Here is a 19,998-nt window from a genome sequence, read left to right on the forward strand (position 1 = left end):
CCGATAAATGTGATGTCGCCCCCTGTGGGGCCGACACCAGAGTGGATGGTTAGGTAAAAGGTATTAACCGACAGTGTCAACTCCTTACATAAAAGGGTGGATGACGTAACAGCTGTGGGACAGCCGGCTTCTCAGCCCGTGCCTGCCCAGGCGTCTCAAAGGCCATCAGGGGCTCAAAAACGCCCGCTCATTCAGATGGCAGACACAGATGTCGACACGGAGTCTGACTCCAGTGTCGACAAGGTTGAGACATATACACAATCCACTAGGAACATCCGTGACTTGATCCCGGCAATAAAAAATGTGTTACACATTTCTGACATTAACCTCTAAAAATGGGTTTTTATGTTTGGGGAGAAAAAGCAGGCAATGTTTTGTTCCCCCATCAGATGAATGAATGAAGTGTGTGAAAAGCGTGGGTTCCCCATGATAAGAAACTGGTAATTTCTAAAAAGTTACTGATGGCGTACCTTTTCCCGCCAGAGGATAAGTTACGCTGGGAGATATCCCCTAGGGTGGATAAGGCGCTCACACGGTTGTCAAAATAGGTGGCACTACCGTTTTAGGAACGGCCACTTTGAAGGTACCTGTTGATAAAAAGCAGGAGGCTATCCTGAAGTCTGTATTTACACACTCAGGTACTAGACTGAAACCTGCAGAGCGTGCTGCTGCAGCGTGGTCGGTGACCCTGTCAAACATACTAGTTTGCTAACATGAGAACATATTAAAGACGTCGTCTTATATATGAGGGATGCACAGAGGGATATTTTGCCGGCTGGCATCCAAAATGAATGTAATGTCCATTCTGTCAGGAGGGTATTAGAGACCTGTCACTGGACAGGTGATGCTGACCTTAAAAGGCGCATAGAGATTCTGCCTTATAAGGGTGAGGAATTATTGGGGGATGGTCTCTGGGACCTCGTATCCGCAGCAACAGCTGGGAAGAAATATTTTTACCTCAGTTTTCCTCACAGACTAAGAAAGCACTGTATTATCAGGTACAGTCCTTTCGGCTTCAGAAAAGCAAGCGGGTCAAAGGCGCTTCCTTTCTGTACAGAGACAAGGGAAGAGGGAAAAAGCTGCACCAGTCAGCCTGTTCCCAGAATCATAATTCTTCTCTCGCTTCCTCTGAGTCCACAGCATGACGCGGGGGCTCCACAGGTGTAGCCAGGTACGGTGGGGGGCCGTCTCAAAAATTTCAGCGATCAGTGGGCTCGCTCACAGGTGGATCCCTGTTTCATTCAAGTAGTATTTCAGGGGTACAAGCTGGAATTCGAGATGTCTTCCCCCCGCCGTTTCCTCAAATATGCCTTGCCGACAACTCCCTCAGGCAGGGAGGCTGTGCTAGAGGCAATTAATAAGCTGTATTCCCAGCAGGTAATACTTAAGGTGCCCCTACTTCAACAAGGACGGGGTTACTATTCCACACGGTTTGGGGTACCGAAACCGCATGGTTCGGTGTGACCCTTTTTAATATTTAAAATCCTTGAACACATACATAAAAAATTCAAGTTCAAGATGGAATCGCTCAGGGCGGTTATTGCAAACCTGGACGAGGGGGATTACATGGTATCCCGGGACATCAAGGATGCTTACCTGCATGTCCCTATTTACTATCCTCGCCAGGAGTACCTCAGATTTGTGGTACAGGATTACCATTACCAAGTCCAGACTCTGCCGTTTGGACTGTACATGGCACCGAGGGTGTTACCAAGGTAATGGCCGGAATGATGATACTCCTTCGAAAAAGGGGAGTTTTAATTATCCCGTACTTGGACAATCTCCTTATAAGGGCGAGGTCCAAGGAGCAGTTGCTAGTCGGGGTAGCACTATTTTGGAAAGTGCTACAACAGCACGGTTGGATTCTAAACAGTCCAGAGTCACAGCTGGTTCCTACGACACGTCTACTGTTCCTGGGGATGGTTCTGGACACAGACCAGAAATAAGTGTTTCTCCCGGAGGAGAAAGCCAAGGAGCTGTCATCTCTAGTCAGAGACCTCCTGAAGCCAAAACAGGTATCGGTGCATCATTGCACGCGAGTCCTGGGAAAAATGGTAGCTTCCTACGAAGCAATCCCATTCGGCAGGTTCCATGCAAGAATTTTTCAGGGGGACCTGTTAGACAAGTGGTCCGGGTCGCATCTTCAGATGCATTAGGCTGATAACCCTGTCTCCAAGGACCAGGGTATCTCTACTGTAGTAGCTGCAGAGTGCCCATCTTCAAGAGGGCCGCAGGTTCGACATACAGGACTAGGTCCTAGTGACCATGGTTGCCAGCCTTTGAGGCTGGGGGGCAGTCACACAGGGAAGAAACTTCCAGGGACTTTGGTCAAGTCAGGTGACTTCCCTACATAAATATTCTGGAACAGAGGGCCATTTACAATGCCCTGAGTCAGGCAAGGCCTCTGCTTCAAAACCAGCCGGTCCTGATCCATTCAGGCAACATCACGGCAGTCGCCCATGTAAACCAACAGGGCGGCACAAGAAGCAGGATGGCGATGGCAGAAGCCACAAGGATTCTCCGATGGGCGGAAAATCATGTGTTAGCACTGTCAGCAGTGTTCATTCCCGGAGTGGACAACTGGGAAGCAGATCTTCTCAGCAGACACGACTTCCACCCGAGAGTGTGGGGACTTCATCCAGAAGTCTTCCAAAGGATTGTACACCATTGGGAAAGGCCACAGGTGGACATGAAGGCGTCCCGCCTCAACAAAAAGCTATAAAAGATATTGCGCCAGGTCAAGGGACCTTCAGGCGATAGCTGTGGACGCTCTGGTAACACCGTGGGTGTACCAGTCGGTTTATGTGTTCCCCCCTCTGCCTCTCATACCAAAGGTACTGAGAATAATAAGAAGGCGAGGAGTAAGAACGATACTCGTGCTTCCGGATTGGCCAAGAAGAGCCTGGTACCCAGAACTTCAAGAAAATATATCAGAGGACCCATGGCCTCTGCCGCTCAGACAGGACCTGCTGCAGCAGGGGCCCTGTCTGGTCCAAGACTTACCGCGGCTACGTTTTGATGGCATGGCGGTTGAACGCCGGATCCTAAAGGAAAAGGGCATTCCGGAGGAAGTCTTTCCTACGCTGATTCAAGCCAGGAAAGATGTAACTGCAAAACATTATCACCGCATATGGCGGAAATATGTTGCTTGGTGTGAGGCCAAAAAAGGCCCCAACAGAGGAATTTCAACTAGGTCGATTTCTGCATTTCCTACAAGCAGGAGTGTCTATGGGCCTAAAATTAGGCTCCATTAAGATACAGATCTCGGCTCTGTCGATTTTCTTCCAGAAAGAATTAGCTTCAGTACCTGAAGTTCAGACATTGTAAAAGGAGTGCTGCATATTCAGCCCCCGGTTGTGCCTCCAGTGGCACCTTGGGATCTCAACGTGGTGTTGAGTTTCTTAAAAATCACATTGGTTTGAACCACTAAAAACCGTGGATCTAAAATATATCACGTTGAAAGTGGTCATGTTATTGGCCTTGGTGTCGGCCAGGCGTGTATCAGAATTGGCGGCTTTGTCATATAAAAGTCCTTATCTGATTTTCCATATGGATAGGGCAGAATTGAGGACTCGTCCCCAGTTTCTCCCTAAGGTGGTATCAGCTTTTCACTTGAACCAACCTATTGTGGTGCCTGCGGCTACTAGGGACTTGGAGGATTCCAAGTTACTGGACGTAGTCAGGGCCTTGAAAAATTATGTTTCCAGGACGGCTAGAGTCAGGAAAATTGACTCGCTATTTGTCCTGTATGCACCCAACAGGTTGGGTGCTCCTGCTTCTAAGCAGACTATCGCTCGCTGGATCTGTGACACGATTCAGCAGGCGCATTCTGCGGCTGGACTGCCGCATCCTAAATCAGTGAAAGCCCATTCCACAGGGAAGGTGGGCTCATCTTGGGCGGCTGCCCGAGGGGTCTCGGCTTTACAACTGTGCCGAGCTGTTACTTGGTCAGGGGCAAACACGTTTGCAAAATTCTACAAATTTGATACCCTGGCTGAGGAGGACCTTGAGTTCTCTCATTCGGTGCTGCAGAGTCATCCGCACTCTCCCGCCCGTTTGGGAGCTTTGGTATAATCCCCATGGTCCTTTCGGAGTTCCCAGCATCCACTAGGACGTCAGAGAAAATAAGATTTTACTCACCGGTAAATCTATTTCTCGTAGTCCGTAGTGGATGCTGGGCGCCCATCCCAAGTGCGGATTGTCTGCAATACTTGTAGATAGTTATTGCTAACTAAAGGGTTATTGTTGAGCCATCTGTTGAGAGGCTCAGTTGTTTTCATACTGTCAAACTGGATATAGTATCACGAGTTGTACGGTGTGATTGGTGTGGCTGGTATGAGTCTTACCCGGGATTCAAAATCCTTCCTTATTATGTCAGCTCGTCCGGGCACAGTGTCCTAACTGAGGCTTGGAGGAGGGTCATTGTGGGAGGAGCCAGTGCACACCAGGTAGTCATAAATCTTTCTAGAGTGCCCAGCCTCCTTCGGAGCCCGCTATTCCCCATGGTCCTTTCGGAGTTCCCAGCATCCACTACGGACTACGAGAAATAGATTTACCGGTGAGTAAAATCTTATTTTTAATACCTACCGGTAAATCCTTTTCTCCTAGTCCATATAGCATGCTGGGCACCCAGTCCAGTGCGTACTTTACCTGCAGTTGTTAATTTATTAAAAATGTTTTCAGCACGGTTGCTGTAATGTTCATGCCCGTTGGCATGTGTTTTGTTGAACGCCATGTGTACGGCATGGTTGAGGTGTGAGCTGGTATGATTCTCACCATTAACTTAAAAGTAAATCCTTTTCTCAAAATGTCTGTCTCACTGGGCACAGTTCCTATACTGAGGTCTGGAGGAGGGGCATAGAGGGAGGAGCCAGTTCACACTCTGAAAAAGTCTTAAAGTGCCCATGGCTCCTGCGGAACAGTCTGTGCCCCATGGTACTGAAGTGGACCCCAGCATCCTCTACGGACTAGGAGAAAAGGATTTACCGGTAGGTATTAAAATCCTGTTTTTATTGGTTAACAGTATTGCAGCTCCTAATTTTCTTCTGTCCTGAGCTATCTGCCCTTGTACCAATGGTTTCTCTGTCAGACTTCTATACCTCATGTGCTGTATACATTTGTGCTAGCATGTTTTTATTCAATACAGAAATGCTTAGTTGTGCACAGTATACCATTCATTAGCATTAAAGTGTATCCTAAACAACAGCATTCATTGTTACATTTTTAATACAGTTTTGTTTTTTGTTTTTGGAAAGTATTGAAATTGGAATAGCCAACTGCACAGAGAACAAAGCATCTATAACCGATAAAGCAACAGAAAGGTAAGTGTGTTGTTGTTGTTGTTGTTGTTGTTGTTGTTGTTGTTGTTATTATTATTATTATTATCATCCTTTATATGCCACCACAAAGGATCCGCAGGGCCCATTACAGAGTACGTAACCAAATGAGCAACACAAGAAATCAGCACTTACAGTTCAAGACAATATACAGTAGGACATGTACGGAAAACCAGGGGTTAGGTGCCATCAAAGGGAGTATGGAGTATAAGATAGTGTAAGTAAGAGAAGGAAAGGCACATGAGGGGAGAAGGTCCTGCTATTGCGAGTTTACAATATAAAGTACAATCTAAAAGTCTTTAGTACATTACTAACACTAGTATATCTGAAGTATGTCCAGCTCCAGTCTATGCAGATATGCCAGTGTGGACGTTCAACTAGGACTCAATCACGAATACCTTCTGGGTCCTCTAGTCTTTTGGAAAAGCCCAGGACCCCCCTCTCAATTTGCTGTCTATCCTTCTAATTGGGTATACATTTTTCCAGTGCCACTTGGCTCATCCACTACAGTTAATCTAGACTGGTGTTGGCCTAGACTCCACTGCTTCTCCCCCCAGTCTACTTGGTAATCAAGAAGGTGCACGGATTTCCATCCTGCTGGTATCACGCTCACTCCTCAAGCTCTCCTGCAGTACATCCTCCAGTTCCTTGATCAACTCCCACACTGCACCTCATCATCTGGGCTCCAGCATTCTAAGATCCACCTGCTGCTGTTCTACCATTTTCCGCTAAAATTTTTGAACCTCCCAAAACAAACAATAAAATTAATAGCTGTAATGTGTCCTCCTATGATGATTCTATGCACTGACCGAGTAGAGTAACATGAGTAGTATTAATATATACATGCACTGGTCTAATCAGTCTGGCGCTATAATCTGAGATGTGAGATCAATTCCCAACATGTATCAGAATACGGGGTGAAAAAGAGAAGGGTGAGAGTGGTGATGGCGCTGTATGAAATTGCCGTGCCTGCCCGATGGGGGGGGGGGGGGGGGCTATTGGAGTCCCCTATAGACTCTGGAAAAAATTGGCAGTGGTAGAGAGGTTCGCTCCCCCTTATTCGTGTGGCGCCCGAAATCAGTCTGTTGCTGGGTGTCAATAACAGATGTCAGCAATTAAAATAATGGATATTTAATGAAACATTAATATGCGCAATAAAAACATGTGAAATTGTGACTAAAAACAAGAGTGGACACTGTACTGGCAGGAAAAAGTCATACCGGTGAAGGAAAAATGGAGCCACAGGTGTCAGACAAGCAAGGTATCCCGGGATATACCCTGCTTAGGCTCCAAAGCGTTTAATCCCACCAGCCGTCGATGGAAAGTTCTGGATGTCCATCCGTGTTGAAGATGGGCACAGCAGGGCAGCGCTGACGCGTTTCGGCACTATCCTGTCCCTTTTTCAAAGCAAAAGGGACAGGATAGTCCAGAAACGCGTCAGCGCTGCCCTGCTGTGCCTATCTTCAACACGGACGGACATCCAGAACTTTCCATCGACGGCTGGTGGGATTAAACGCTTTGGAGCCTAAGCAGGGTATATCCCGGGATACCTTGCTTGTCTGACACCTGTGGCTCCATTTGCCTTCACCGGTATGACTTTTTCCTGCCAGTACAGTCTCCACTCTTGTTTTTAGTCACAATTTCACATGTTTTTATTGTGCATATTAATGTTTCATTAAATATCCATTATTTTAATTGCTGACATCTGTTATTGACACCCAGCAATAGACTGATTTCGGGCGCCACACGAATGAGGGGGAGCGAACCTCTCTACCACTGCCAATGTATCAGAATACATCCATATTATCTATGAACCATAAATCAATAATAGGAAAAGTAGGCAAGCAAATAAGACATTGAAATATGTTTGAACTTTTCAGATAGTTCCCTAATGGGAATAAATGTGTACCTCCTGGCAAGAATATTGTACAAAAGAACAATTTTTGTTCTTCTTGGAACAATTCTACATATTTACACATTACCGCTATTGATTTTATAGTTACTTCTTCCGTGTTGTTTTGTGAGGTTCATAATTTTTAACGTACATAATAAAAGTAAAGTTCTATATTGTATTATACCTCCAATTCTGGTGGTTTAGTGCCCCAAACAGGAGAGTATCTATTATTTTTCTCTAACGTCCTAAGTGGATTCTGGGGACTCCGTAAGGACCATGGGGATTAGCGGCTCCGCAGGAGACTGGGCACAACTACAAAGAAAGCTTTTAGACTACTGGTGTGCACTGGCTCCTCCCACTAAGACCCTCCTCCAGACCTCAGTTAGATTCTTGTGCCCGGCCGAGCTGGATGCACACTAGGGGCTCTCCTGAGCACCTAGAAAGAAAGTATATTTAGTTTTTTTTTTTTTTTTAACAATTTATTTTATTTTATGTCAACAATAAGAACAGGACATAACTGGAATAGGTGATCGACCGTACAATTGGTCAACAGTGTATAGAGCATGTCCAATCACAGAGAACAGCAGATGAAAAAAGAAAAATTTAACAGTTCGGTGATAAAACGATATAGGAGGATGCATTAAGTGCTGTCACTGAAATAGTATGGTGTAACAGAGAAGAAAAACAAAAACAGAAAGATCAACAAAAAGCAAATATCTCAGAAAGCAAAGCATATAAATGTCTAATTTTAAGTGTGTTATAGAGAAAGAGGGAACAGACGAGGTGGGGGGAGGGGGGGGGAGAAAAACCTGAGAAAGACAGGGGGAAGAGAAAAAAAATTGAATTAAATAGTGCTGAGAAGGAGACGGCCAGTTAAGAAGGGTGGAGGAGTGAAGGGGGGGGGGGGGGGGGAGGGGGGAGGAGTGGTGAGGTGCTAGGAGGAGGAAAGGCGTAAGGGAGGGGTACCTGGCAAGGGTGAGGAATACAAAGTGTACCAGGAGTTCCATACCCGATGGTACTCGGACACTGTGTCATTGAGAAGGGAGGTGATATATTCCATAGAGGAAACGTACCACAATCTATTAATTAGAGCACTCTGAGTAGGAGGTATGGGGGATTTCCACAATTTGGCAATCAGGAGTGTGGAAGCATTAGATATATGAAAGATCAGCTTGTTCTCTGCCTTAGACGCCGAACGAAGGGGTATGTGGAGAAGGAGTATCGATGGATCCATAGGCACAGAGCAGGAGGTAACATTTGCCATAAGGGTCACTGCCACTTTCCAGAACTGTTGGATAACCGGACATTCCCACCAAATATGAAAAAAGGTGCCCACCATGCCACAGCCTCGCCAACACTGGGCTGAGGAATGTGGATATATACGATGAAGTTTGTCAGGGGTCAAATACCAACGGGTGTACACCTTGTAGGTCGTCTCCCTGATGCCGACACTAATGGAGGCTTTAGCGATCCGATGTCGGATACGAGACCATTCCTCGTCGTCAAACTGTGTGCCAAGGTCGTGTTCCCAGGCAGTTTCGAAAGATTCTTTATGTAGGGATTTGGCGGATAGAATAGAATGGTACAGCATAGAGATGGCACCGCTACAGCCAAACGAGTAGAGACATTGGCGTTCAAAAAGAGAGGGTTGGCGAAAGGGTTTAGAGTTGCAGTAAGTATGTACAAAATGGTGGATCTGCAGGTAAGAGTAGTGCAAAGCCGCGGGGAGGTGGTATCGTTCTTGAAAACCTGCAAAAGTGGACGGAGCCGAGTGCCCAGCAATGTGCATAAAGCGAGTGATGCCGGCCGCTAGCCAGGGGGCAGCCCATTTATCAGAAAATCCTGGCGGGAATAGGGGGTGTCTCCAAAGGGACGTTAAGGGGGAGGGGTAAGTCGTGAAGGAAAAACGCTTGTTAATCGTGTCCCACGTCGTCAGGGTAAAATGGATAGAGGGATAGGCGTAGGCCGAGGCCGGCCTGTGAATACGGGGCAGCCATGGGAGAGAGTCTACACTAAGATCTGGAGATAACGCGTTTTCAATGTCGACCCACTTTTTCAGTCCGGGAGGGGAATGCCATGAGATAATGTGGCTCAATTGTGTAGCATAGTAATAATTTTGCAGTAGGGGAAGGCCTAGACCGCCTTTGTCTGTGGATTTGGACAGTACCAGACGGCTTAATCTCGGTTTTTTGCCTGCCCATATAAATTTCCCAAACAGGGCTTGTAGAGATTGGAGGACATGTGCTGGAACCCTAATCGGGAGTGTTTGGAATAGGTACAATAATTTAGGAAGGGCATTCATTTTTACTGCATTGAGCCTTCCAATCCAAGATATATAAAGGGATTTCCAGGTTGATATATCTTGTTGAAGCCGTCTGAGAAGGGGGGCGTAATTGGCATGGTATAAATGGGAGTATTGCTTGGTGACATATATACCCAAGTAACGGATCTGGGTGGGTCGCCATTGAAAATTAAAAGCAGATTCCAAGTTCAGTCGCGTTTGGCGTGGGATATGAAGGGATAGCGCCTCGGATTTCCCCTCATTGATTTTGTAACCCGAGAGGGAACCGAATCTGCGTAGTTCACGTAGCATGGGGGGGAGAGAGACAGTGGGGTTAGTCAGGGTAAAGAGTATGATATTTAGGTTTTTTATTTTCAATGAGATCTGCTGGCAACAGACTCACTGCAGCGAGGGACTAAGGGGAGAAGAAGCGAACCTACCTAACAGGTGGTAGTTTGGGCTTCTTAGGCTACTGGACACCATTAGCTCCAGAGGGATCGACCGCAGGACCCGACCTTGGTGTTCGTTCCCGGAGCCGCGCCGCCGTCCCCCTTACAGAGCCAGAAGCACGAAGAAGGTCCGGAAAATCGGCGGCAGAAGACTTCAGTCTTCACCAAGGTAGCGCACAGCACTGCAGCTGTGCGCCATTGCTCCTCATGTACACCTCATACTTTGGTCACTGATGGGTGCAGGGCGCTGGGGGGGGGGCGCCCTGAGGGCAATAGATAACACCTTGGCTGGCAAAATATACATCATATATAGTCCCAGAGGCTATATAGATGTAAAATTACCCCTGCCAGTATCACAGAAAAAGCGGGAGAAAGTCCGCCGAAAAGGGGGCGGGGCTTCTCCCTCAGCACACTGGCGAAATTTTTTCCTCACAGTTCCGCTGGAAGGAAGCTCCCTTGCTCTCCCCTGCAGTCTGAGAAAACTACAGAAGGGTAAAAAAGAGAGGGGGGCCACTAAATTTAGGCGCAGTATAGATATATATATATATATATATATATATGTAATATATATATAAAAAAGCAGCTATAGGGAAAACACTCATTGATAGTGGGATCCCAGTGTTATATAGCGCTCTGGTGTGTGCTGGCATACTCTCTCTCTGTCTCCCCAAAGGGCTTTGTGGGGTCCTGTCCTCTGTCAGAGCATTCCCTGTGTGTTTGCGGTGTGTCGGTACGGCTGTGTCGACATGTTTGATGAGGAGGCTTATGTGGAGGCGGAGCAGATGCCTGTAAATGTGATGTCACCCCCTGCGGGGTCGACACCTGAGTGGATGGTGCTGTGGAAGGAATACGTGATAGTGTTGACTCCTTACATAAAAGGTTTGACGACATACCTAATGTGGGACAGCCGGCTTCTCAGCCTGTGCCTGCCCAGGCGTCTCAAAAACCATCAGGGGCTCTAAAACGCCCGCTACCTCAGATGGTTGACACAGATGTCGACACGGATACTGACTCCAGTGTCGACGACGAAGAGACTAATGTAACTTCCAGTAGGGCCACATGTTACATGATTGAGGCAATGAAAAATGTGTTGCACATTTCTGATGTTACCCCCGGTACCACAAAAAAGGGTATAATGTTTGGAGAGAAAAAACTACCAGTAGCTTTTCCTCCATCTGAAGAGTTAAATGAAGTGTGTGAAGAAGCGTGGGCTTCCCCTGATAAAAAGATGGTAATTTCTAAGAGGTTACTAATGGCGTACCCTTTCCCGCCAGAGGATAGGTCACGCTGGGAAACATTACCTGGGGTGGATAAAGCGCTCACACGCTTGTCGAAGAAGGTGGCACTACCGTCTCCGGATACGGCCGCCCTGAAGGAATCTGCTGATAGAAAGCAGGAGGCTATCCTGAAATCTATATATACACACACAGGTGTGATACTGAGACCGGCTATAGCTTCAGCCTGGATGTGGAGCGCTGCTGCTGCGTGGTCAGATTCCCTGTCAGAAAATATAGATACCCTAGACAGGGACACTATTTTGCTGAACGTAGAGCATATAAAAGACGCACTTTTATACATGAGGGATGCACAGAGGGATATTTGCCGGCTGGCATCCAAAATTAGTGCAATGTCCATTTCTGCCAGGAGAGGGCTATGGACTCGGCAGTGGACAGGTGATGCAGATTCCAAACGACACATGGAAGTTCTGCCTTATAAGGGTGAGGAATTGTTCGGGGATGGTCTCTCGGACCTCGTTTCCACAGCAACAGCTGGGAAGTCTACATTTTTGCCCCATGTTCCCTCACAACCAAAGAAAGCACCGTATTATCAGGTACAGTCCTTTCGGCCCAATAGGGGCAAGCGGGTTAAAGGCTCGTCCTTTCTGCCCAGAGGCAGAGGTAGAGGGAAAAAGCTGCAGCATACAGCCAGTTCCCAGGAGCAAAAGTCCTCCCCCGCTTCCTCTAAGTCCACCGCATGACGCTGGGGCTCCACAGGCGGAGCCAGGTACGGTGGGGGCCCGTCTCAAATACTTCAGCAATCAGTGGGCTCGCTCACGGGTGGATCCCTGGATCCTTCAAGTAGTATCTCAGGGGTACAAGCTGGAATTCGAGACGTCTCCCCCCCGCCGTTTCCTCAAATCTGCCTTACCAACAACTCCCTCAGGCAGGGAGGCAGTATTAGAGGCAATTCACAAGCTGTATTCCCAGCAGGTGATAGTCAAAGTGCCCCTACTTCAACAAGGACGGGGTTACTATTCCACAATGTTTGTGGTACCGAAACCGGACGGTTCGGTGAGACCCATTTTAAATTTGAAATCCTTGAACACATATATCAAAAAAATTCAAGTTCAAGATGGAATCGCTCAGGGCGGTTATTGCGAGCCTGGACGAGGGAGATTACATGGTATCGCTGGACATCAAGGATGCTTACCTACATGTCCCCATTTACCATCCTCACCAGGAGTACCTCAGGTTTGTGGTACAAGATTGTCATTACCAATTCCAGACGTTGCCGTTCGGTCTCTCCACGGCTCCGAGGGTCTTTACCAAGGTAATGGCGGAAATGATGATACTCCTTCGAAGGAAGGGAGTTTTAATTATCCCGTACTTGGACGATCTCCTGATAAAGGCGAGGTCCAGAGAGCAGTTGTTGGTAGGGGTAGCACTATCTCGGGAAGTGCTACAACAGCACGGCTGGATTCTAAACATTCCAAAGTCACAGCTGGTCCCTACGACACGCCTGCTGTTCCTAGGGATGGTTCTGGATACAGAACAGAGAAAAGTGTTTCTCCCGGAGGAGAAGGCCAAGGAGCTGTTATCTCTAGTCAGAGGCCTCCTAAAACCAAAACAGGTGTCGGTGCATCACTGCACGCGGATCCTGGGAAAAATGGTAGCTTCCTACGAAGCGATTCCATTCGGCAGGTTTCATGCAAGAACCTTTCAGTGGGACCTGTTGGACAATTGGTCCGGATCGCATCTTCAGATGCATCGTCTGATAACCCTGTCTCCAAGGACAAGGGTGTCTCTGCTGTGGTGGCTGCAGAGTGCTCATCTTCAAGAGGGCCGCAGATTCGGCATACAGGACTGGGTCCTGGTGACCACGGATGCCAGCCTTCGAGGCTGGGGAGCAGTCACACAGGGAAGAAACTTCCAAGGACTATGGTCAAGTCAGGAGACTTCCCTGCACATAAATATTCTGGAACTAAGGGCCATTTACAATGCCCTAAGTCAGGCAAAACCCCTGCTTCAAAACCAGCCGGTACTGATCCAGTCAGACAACATCACGGCAGTCGCCCATGTAAATCGACAGGGCGGCACGAGAAGCAGGACGGCGATGGCAGAAGCCACAAGGATTCTCCGATGGGCGGAAAATCACGTGTTAGCACTGTCAGCAGTGTTCATTCCGGGAGTGGACAACTGGGAAGCAGACTTTCTCAGCAGGCACGACCTCCACCCGGGAGAGTGGGGACTTCATCCAGAAGTCTTTCAAATGATTGTAAACCAGTGGGAAAAACCACAGGTGGACATGATGGCGTCCCGCCTAAACAAAAAGCTAGAAAAATATTGTGCCAGGTCAAGAGACCCGCAGGCGATGGCTGTGGACGCTCTGGTAACACCGTGGGTGTACCGATCGGTTTATGTGTTCCCTCCTCTTCCTCTCATACCAAAGGTACTGAGGATAATAAGGAGAAGAGGAGTAAGAACTATACTCATTGTTCCGGATTGGCCAAGAAGAGCGTGGTATCCGGAACTTCAAGAAATGTCAGAGGACCCATGGCCTCTACCGCTCAGACAGGACCTGCTGCAGCAGGGGCCCTGTCTGTTCCAAGACTTACCGCGGCTGCGTTTGACGGCATGGCGGTTGAACACCGGATCCTGAAGGAAAAGGGCATTCCGGAGGAAGTCATTCCTACGCTGATAAAAGCTAGGAAAGAAGTAACCGCGAACCATTATCACCGCATATGGTGAAAATATGTTGCGTGGTGTGAGGCCAGGAAGGCCCCAACGGAAGAATTTCAGCTGGGCCGATTCCTGCACTTCCTACAGTCAGGGGTGACTATGGGCCTTAAATTGGGTTCCATTAAGGTCCAGATTTCGGCTCTATCGATTTTCTTCCAGAGAGAATTGGCTTCACTACCTGAAGTTCAGACTTTTGTTAAGGGAGTGCTACATATTCAGCCCCCTTTTGTGCCTCCAGTGGCACCTTGGGATCTCAACGTGGTGTTGGATTTCCTAAAGTCACATTGGTTTGAGCCACTGAAAACCGTGGATTTAAAATATCTCACGTGGAAAGTGGTCATGTTGTTGGCCTTGGCTTCGGCCAGGCGGGTTTCAGAATTGGCGGCTTTGTCATGTAAAAGCCCTTATCTGATTTTCCATATGGATAGGGCAGAATTGAGGACTCGTCCCCAGTTTCTCCCCAAAGTGGTATCAGCTTTTCATCTGAACCAACCTATCGTCGTGCCTGCGGCTACGAATGACTTGGAGGCTTCCAAGTTGTTGATGTAGTCAGGGCCCTAAAAATTTATGTTTCCAGGACAGCTGAAGTCAGGAAGACTGACTCGCTTTTTATCCTGTATGCGCCCAACAAGTTGGGTGCACCTGCTTCTAAGCAGACTATTGCTCGCTGGATCTGTAGTACGATTCAGCTTGCACATTCTGCGGCTGGCCTGCCGCATCCTAAATCGGTAACAGCCCATTCCACAAGGAAAGTGGGCTCTTCTTGGGCGGCTGCCCGAGGGGTCTCGGCTCTTCAACTTTGCCGAGCTGCTACTTGGTCAGGGGCAAACATGTTTGCTAAATTCTACAAATTTGATACCCTGGCTGAGGAGGACCTTGAGTTCTCTCATTCGGTGCTGCAGAGTCATCCGCACTCTCCCGCCCGTTTGGGAGCTTTGGTATAATCCCCATGGTCCTTACGGAGTCCCCAGCATCCACTTAAGACGTTAGAGAAAATAAGAATTTACTCACCGGTAATTCTATTTCTCATAGTCCGTAGTGGATGCTGGGCGCCCATCCCAAGTGCGGATTGTCTGCAATACTTGTATATAGTTATTGCTTAGCTCAACAATAACCCTTTAGTTATCTGTTGAGAGGCTCAGTTGTTATCATGCTGTTAACTGGGTATTGTATCACGAGTTATACGGTGTGATTGGTGTGGCTGGTATGAGTCTTACCCGGGATTCAAAATCCTTCCTAATTGTGTCAGCTCTTCCGGGCACAGTATCCTAACTGAGGTCTGGAGGAGGGTCTTAGTGGGAGGAGCCAGTGCACACCAGTAGTCTAAAAGCTTTCTTTGTAGTTGTGCCCAGTCTCCTGCGGAGCCGCTAATCCCCATGGTCCTTACGGAGTCCCCAGCATCCACTACGGACTATGAGAAATAGAATTACCGGTGAGTAAATTCTTATTTTTTAGTTTATATTTTTAGTTTACCTATATACTTAATTTACTCTCACAGGAGCACCTCTGTGTGCTGATTGTCTATTTATACAGTGATTTACTTACCATAAAGTTAATCCACTGTGCTCTTACATATACTATTTAGGATTCTATACAAGTGCTTCGGTCTTTTTCTCTTTTTCCTTGATACATGATTTATTTTATACCCCTTGAACCACCATCTGCACAAACACACCTCTTCTTATCCTTCCCTTTGAAGCATGTTCCCACAGGATACCATGCTCTACAGGGAGTTCAAAAAGTCCCTCTGCAGTGGCTGTGTGCTAAGCAGGCCTCGCAGAGAATATGTGTTAAGTAATATGACAACATAGCTGTTTTTAAACACTTTCTCTCTAGCATCCATAAGGGATATTGGGGAATCTAGTACGATGGGGTATAGACAGGGTTCACTGGGTGTGCTGGCTCCTCCCCTCTATGCCCCCTCCCACAGGCAGTTCAGAAAAAAAGTGCCCTCAGCAGAGGATGCACATCTCTGAGCTCCAGAGAGCTTTCTTCAATTTCTTTTTAATGTTTGTTATTTTCAGTATGCTGTCTGGGCAACAGCATAACTGCACCGTGGGAGGTGGGGGTGGGGAGGGAGGGGAGCTGTCACTGGCCTTGCGAGGTGCAGAGCTGCTTCCCTGCTGCAGGACTAACGTCCTGAGGGGTTGTTGTTCAGCAGGGCACTGCGCCTTGGCTGTCACAATCGCAGCACGCCGCACACCCCTAACAGTGTCTGAAGGTGACGTCTGTGGTGAGGACAAACCGGGGGCCCTGCTAGGGGGGTCCCCCGGTCCAAAGTGGGGCTGAACGCGGGCGTGGCATACAGGATCCTCACCGATGATACCGACGCAGACTCTGATTCCTATGTCGACACTAGTGATTCCAGGGGAATAGATCCTAAATTAGCAAAAAACATTCAATACATGATTGTGGCTATAAAGGAGGTCTTAGAAGTTACGGAGCCTCCTCCTTTACCACAGGAGAAGGCTTACTTTTATAAAGAAAAGAAATGTAACATTTCCTCCATCTCATGAGCTAAACAGTCTCTTTGAGGGAGTCTGGGCAAACCCTGAAAAGAAATTTCAGATTCTTAAAAGAATTCAGGTAGCTTACCGTTTCCCTGCAGAGGACAGGAAAAGGTGGGAGTCACCCCCCCCCCCCGTTCTAGACAGTGCCCTGTCATGGTTAACAAAAAAGGTGATTCTCCCTGCGCCTGGGACGGCTTCACTAAAAGAGCCGGAAGACCGCAAGTTAGAGACTACGTTGAAATCTATTTATGTGGCAAATGGGACACTTATCAGGCCTAGCATTGCCTGTGCGTAGGTGAGTAGTGCTATTGAAAAGTGGTCAGACAACTTATCAGACATTGACACAATAGATAGAGACGAGATACTCGTAACACTAGGTCATATAAAGGAGGCTGCTGCGTATATGCTAGAAGCCATGGAAGATATTGGTCTGTTGGGATCAAGAGCCGCTACCATGGCAATCTCAGCACGGAGAGCGTTGTGGATTCGCCAATGGAATGCTGACGCAGATTACAAAAGAAATATGGAGACTCTCCCGTACAAAGGTGAGGCCTTGTTTGGAGAGGGGCTGGATGCTTTAGTTTCTGCGGCTACCGCAGGTAAGTCGACATTATTGCCTTATGCTCCTGCACCGGCGAAAAAGACACATCACTCTCAGATGCAGTCCTTTCGACCAATAAATACAAAAAGGGTAAAGGTTCCCCTTTCTTTGTGGGTAGAGGAAGGGGAAAGGTAAAAAAGTCCACAGTGTCTCCAGGATCACAGGAGCAGAAATCAACCTCTGTTCCTGCCAAATCTTCGGCATGACGCTGGGGCTCCCTTGCGGGAGTCCGCTCAGGTGGGGGCAAGTCTGAAACTCTTCAGTCACTTCTGGGTTCAATCTGGCCTGGACTTGTGGGTTGTGCAGATTGTGTCCCAAGGGTACAAACTGGAGTTTCAAGACATTCCCCCATGCCGATTTTTCAAATCGGCCTTACCAGCTTCTGTCCCGGACAGGGAAGTGGTAGCAGCAGCAATACAAAAATTGTGTCAGGATCAAGTCATTGTCCTGGTTCCCTTGTTACAACAGGGAGAAGGGTTTTATTCAAGCCTATTTGAAGTTCCGAAGCCGGATGGCTCGGTCAGACCGATTCTAAACCTGAAAAATCTGAATCTCTACCTGCAAAGGTTCAAGTTCAAGATGGAACCTCTGAGGGCAGTGGTTTCAAGTCTGGTGGAGGGGGAATTCATGGTGTCAGTGGACCTAAAAGATGCCTACTTGCATGTTCCCATTTATCCTCTGCATCAAGCTTATCTGAGATTCGCAGTGCAGGATTGTCATGACCAATTTCAGATGTTGCCGTTCGGACTCTCCACGGCACCGAGGGTGTTCACCAAGGTGATGGTGGAGATGATGGTCCTCCTTCGACAGCAAGGAGTCAATATAATTCCTTACCTGGACGATCTACTGATAAAAGCGAGATCCAGGGAAAAGTTGGTGCAGAACATTGCACTCTCCCTGACAGTACTTCAACATCACAGTTGGATCATAAATTTTCCAAAGTCACAATTGGAACCGACGACAAGATTGTCCTTTCTGGGGATGATACTGGACACAGAAGTACAGAGGGTATTTCTTCCAGTAGAAAAGGCTCTGGAAATACAGAGAATGGTCAAACAAATTCTGAAACCAACAAGAGTGTCGATTCATCAATGCATTCGGGTGTTGGGGAAGATGGTAGTGGCCTACGAGGCCATACAATTTGGCCGATTCCATGCCAGAGTATTCCAGTGGGACCTATTGGACAAGTGGTCCGGATCCCATCTACACATGCATCAGAGGATAATCCTGTCATTCAAAGACAGAATTTCGCTCCTGTGGTGGCTACACAGTTCTCACCTCCTAGAGGGACGCAGGTTCGGGATTCAAGACTCGATACTGGTGACCACGGATGCAAGTCTCCGAGGCTGGGAAGCAGTCACACAGCAAGGGGAGAGCTTCCAAGGAAGATGGTCAAGTCAAGAAACTTGTCTTCACATAAACATTCTGGAGTTGAGAGCCATTTACAACGGCCTTCTACAAGCGGTGCTTTTTCTTCAAGATCAACCCGTACAGATCCAGTCGGACAATGTAACAGCAGTCACGTACATAAACTGTCAGGGCAGAACGAAAAGCAGAGCGGCAATTGCAGAGGTGTCAAAGATCCTCCTCTGGGCAGTAAGACATGCAAGAGCTCTGTCAGCAATTTTCATTCCGGGAGTGGACAACTGGGAAGCAGTCTTCCTCAGCAGACACGATCTCCATCCAGGAGAATGGGGCCTCCACTAAGAAGTCTTCGCAGAAGTGACAGGTCTTTGGGGAGTTCCTCAAGTAGACAAGATGGCATCTCGTCTCAACAAGAAGCTTCAGAGATATTGTTCCAGGTCGAGAGACCCTCAAGCAATAGCAGTGGATGCACTAGTTTGACGGAATGGCTGTTGAGCGCCGGATCCTAGCCCGAAAAGGTATTCCCAAAGAAGTCATTCCCACTCTTATTTAGGCCAGGAAAGGAGTAACGTCTAAGCATTACCACCGTATTTGGAGAAAATATGTGTCTTGGTGTGAAACCAAGAAGGCTCCTACGGAAGAGTTTCAGTTAGGACGTTTTCTCCATTTTCTCCAGGCGGGTGTGGATGCGGGCCTACGATTGGGTTCAATCAAGGTCCAGATTTCGGCCTTGTCCGTTTTATTTCAGAAACAATTGGCCTACCTTCCAGAAGTTCAGACATTCGTGAAAGGGGTTCTGCACATCCGACCTCCATTTGTGCCTCCTGTGTCACCATGGTATCTTAACGTGGTGTTGCAGTTCCTTCAATCGGATTGGTTTGAACCTCTCCAGGAGATAGAGTTGAAGTTTCTGACTTGGAAAATGGTCATGCTGTTGGCCTTGGCATCCGCAAGAAGGGTGTCTGAGTTAGGGGCCTTGTCTCACAAGAGCCCATACTTGGTTTTCCATGAAGATAGGGCTGAGTTAAGAACTCGTCAGCAATTTCTTCCAAAGGTGGCTTCTTCTTTCCATATAAACCAACCTATTGTGGTGCCAGTGGCTACTGACACCATCGCTGCTTCAAAGTCTCTAGATGTGGTCAGGGCTTTGAGAATCTCTGTTGCAAGAACGGCTCGGATACGGAAAACAGAGGCTCTGTTTGTCCTGTATGCTCCCAACAAGATTGGGTATCCTGCTTCTAAGCAGACTATTGCGCGCTGGATCAGAGGTACGATTCAGCACGCTCATTCCACAGTAGGATTGCCGATACCGAATTCGGTGACTGCCCATTCTACTAGGAAGGTGAGCTCATCCTGGACGGCTGCCCCGGGGGGTCTCGGCATTACAACTTTTCTCTAACGTCCTAAGTGGATGCTGGGGACTCCGTAAGGACCATGGGGAATAGCGGCTCCGCAGGAGACTGGGCACATCTAAAGAAAGCTTTAGGACTATCTGGTGTGCACTGGCTCCTCCCCCTATGACCCTCCTCCAAGCCTCAGTTAGATCTCTGTGCCCGAACGAGAAGGGTGCACACTAGGGGCTCTCCTGAGCTTCTTAGTGAAA

At 47.9% G+C, this 19,998-nt stretch overlaps 1 protein-coding gene across 3 annotated transcripts in view; it reads left to right on the plus strand.

Moving 5' to 3' along the window:
* The window catches only part of TERF1 (telomeric repeat binding factor 1), a 192,452-nt gene that overhangs the window by 73,962 nt on the left and 98,492 nt on the right, over positions 1-19,998 (plus strand). For all 3 annotated transcript variants that reach the window (XM_063923919.1, XM_063923917.1, XM_063923918.1), the window contains exon 9: positions 5,256-5,321. In XM_063923919.1, the coding sequence (XP_063779989.1) occupies positions 5,256-5,321 (66 nt within the window). The remainder of the gene's footprint in view (positions 1-5,255; positions 5,322-19,998) is intronic.

Source organism: Pseudophryne corroboree, chromosome 5 (assembly GCF_028390025.1).
Source record: "Pseudophryne corroboree isolate aPseCor3 chromosome 5, aPseCor3.hap2, whole genome shotgun sequence".
Lineage (NCBI taxonomy): Eukaryota > Metazoa > Chordata > Amphibia > Anura > Myobatrachidae > Pseudophryne > Pseudophryne corroboree.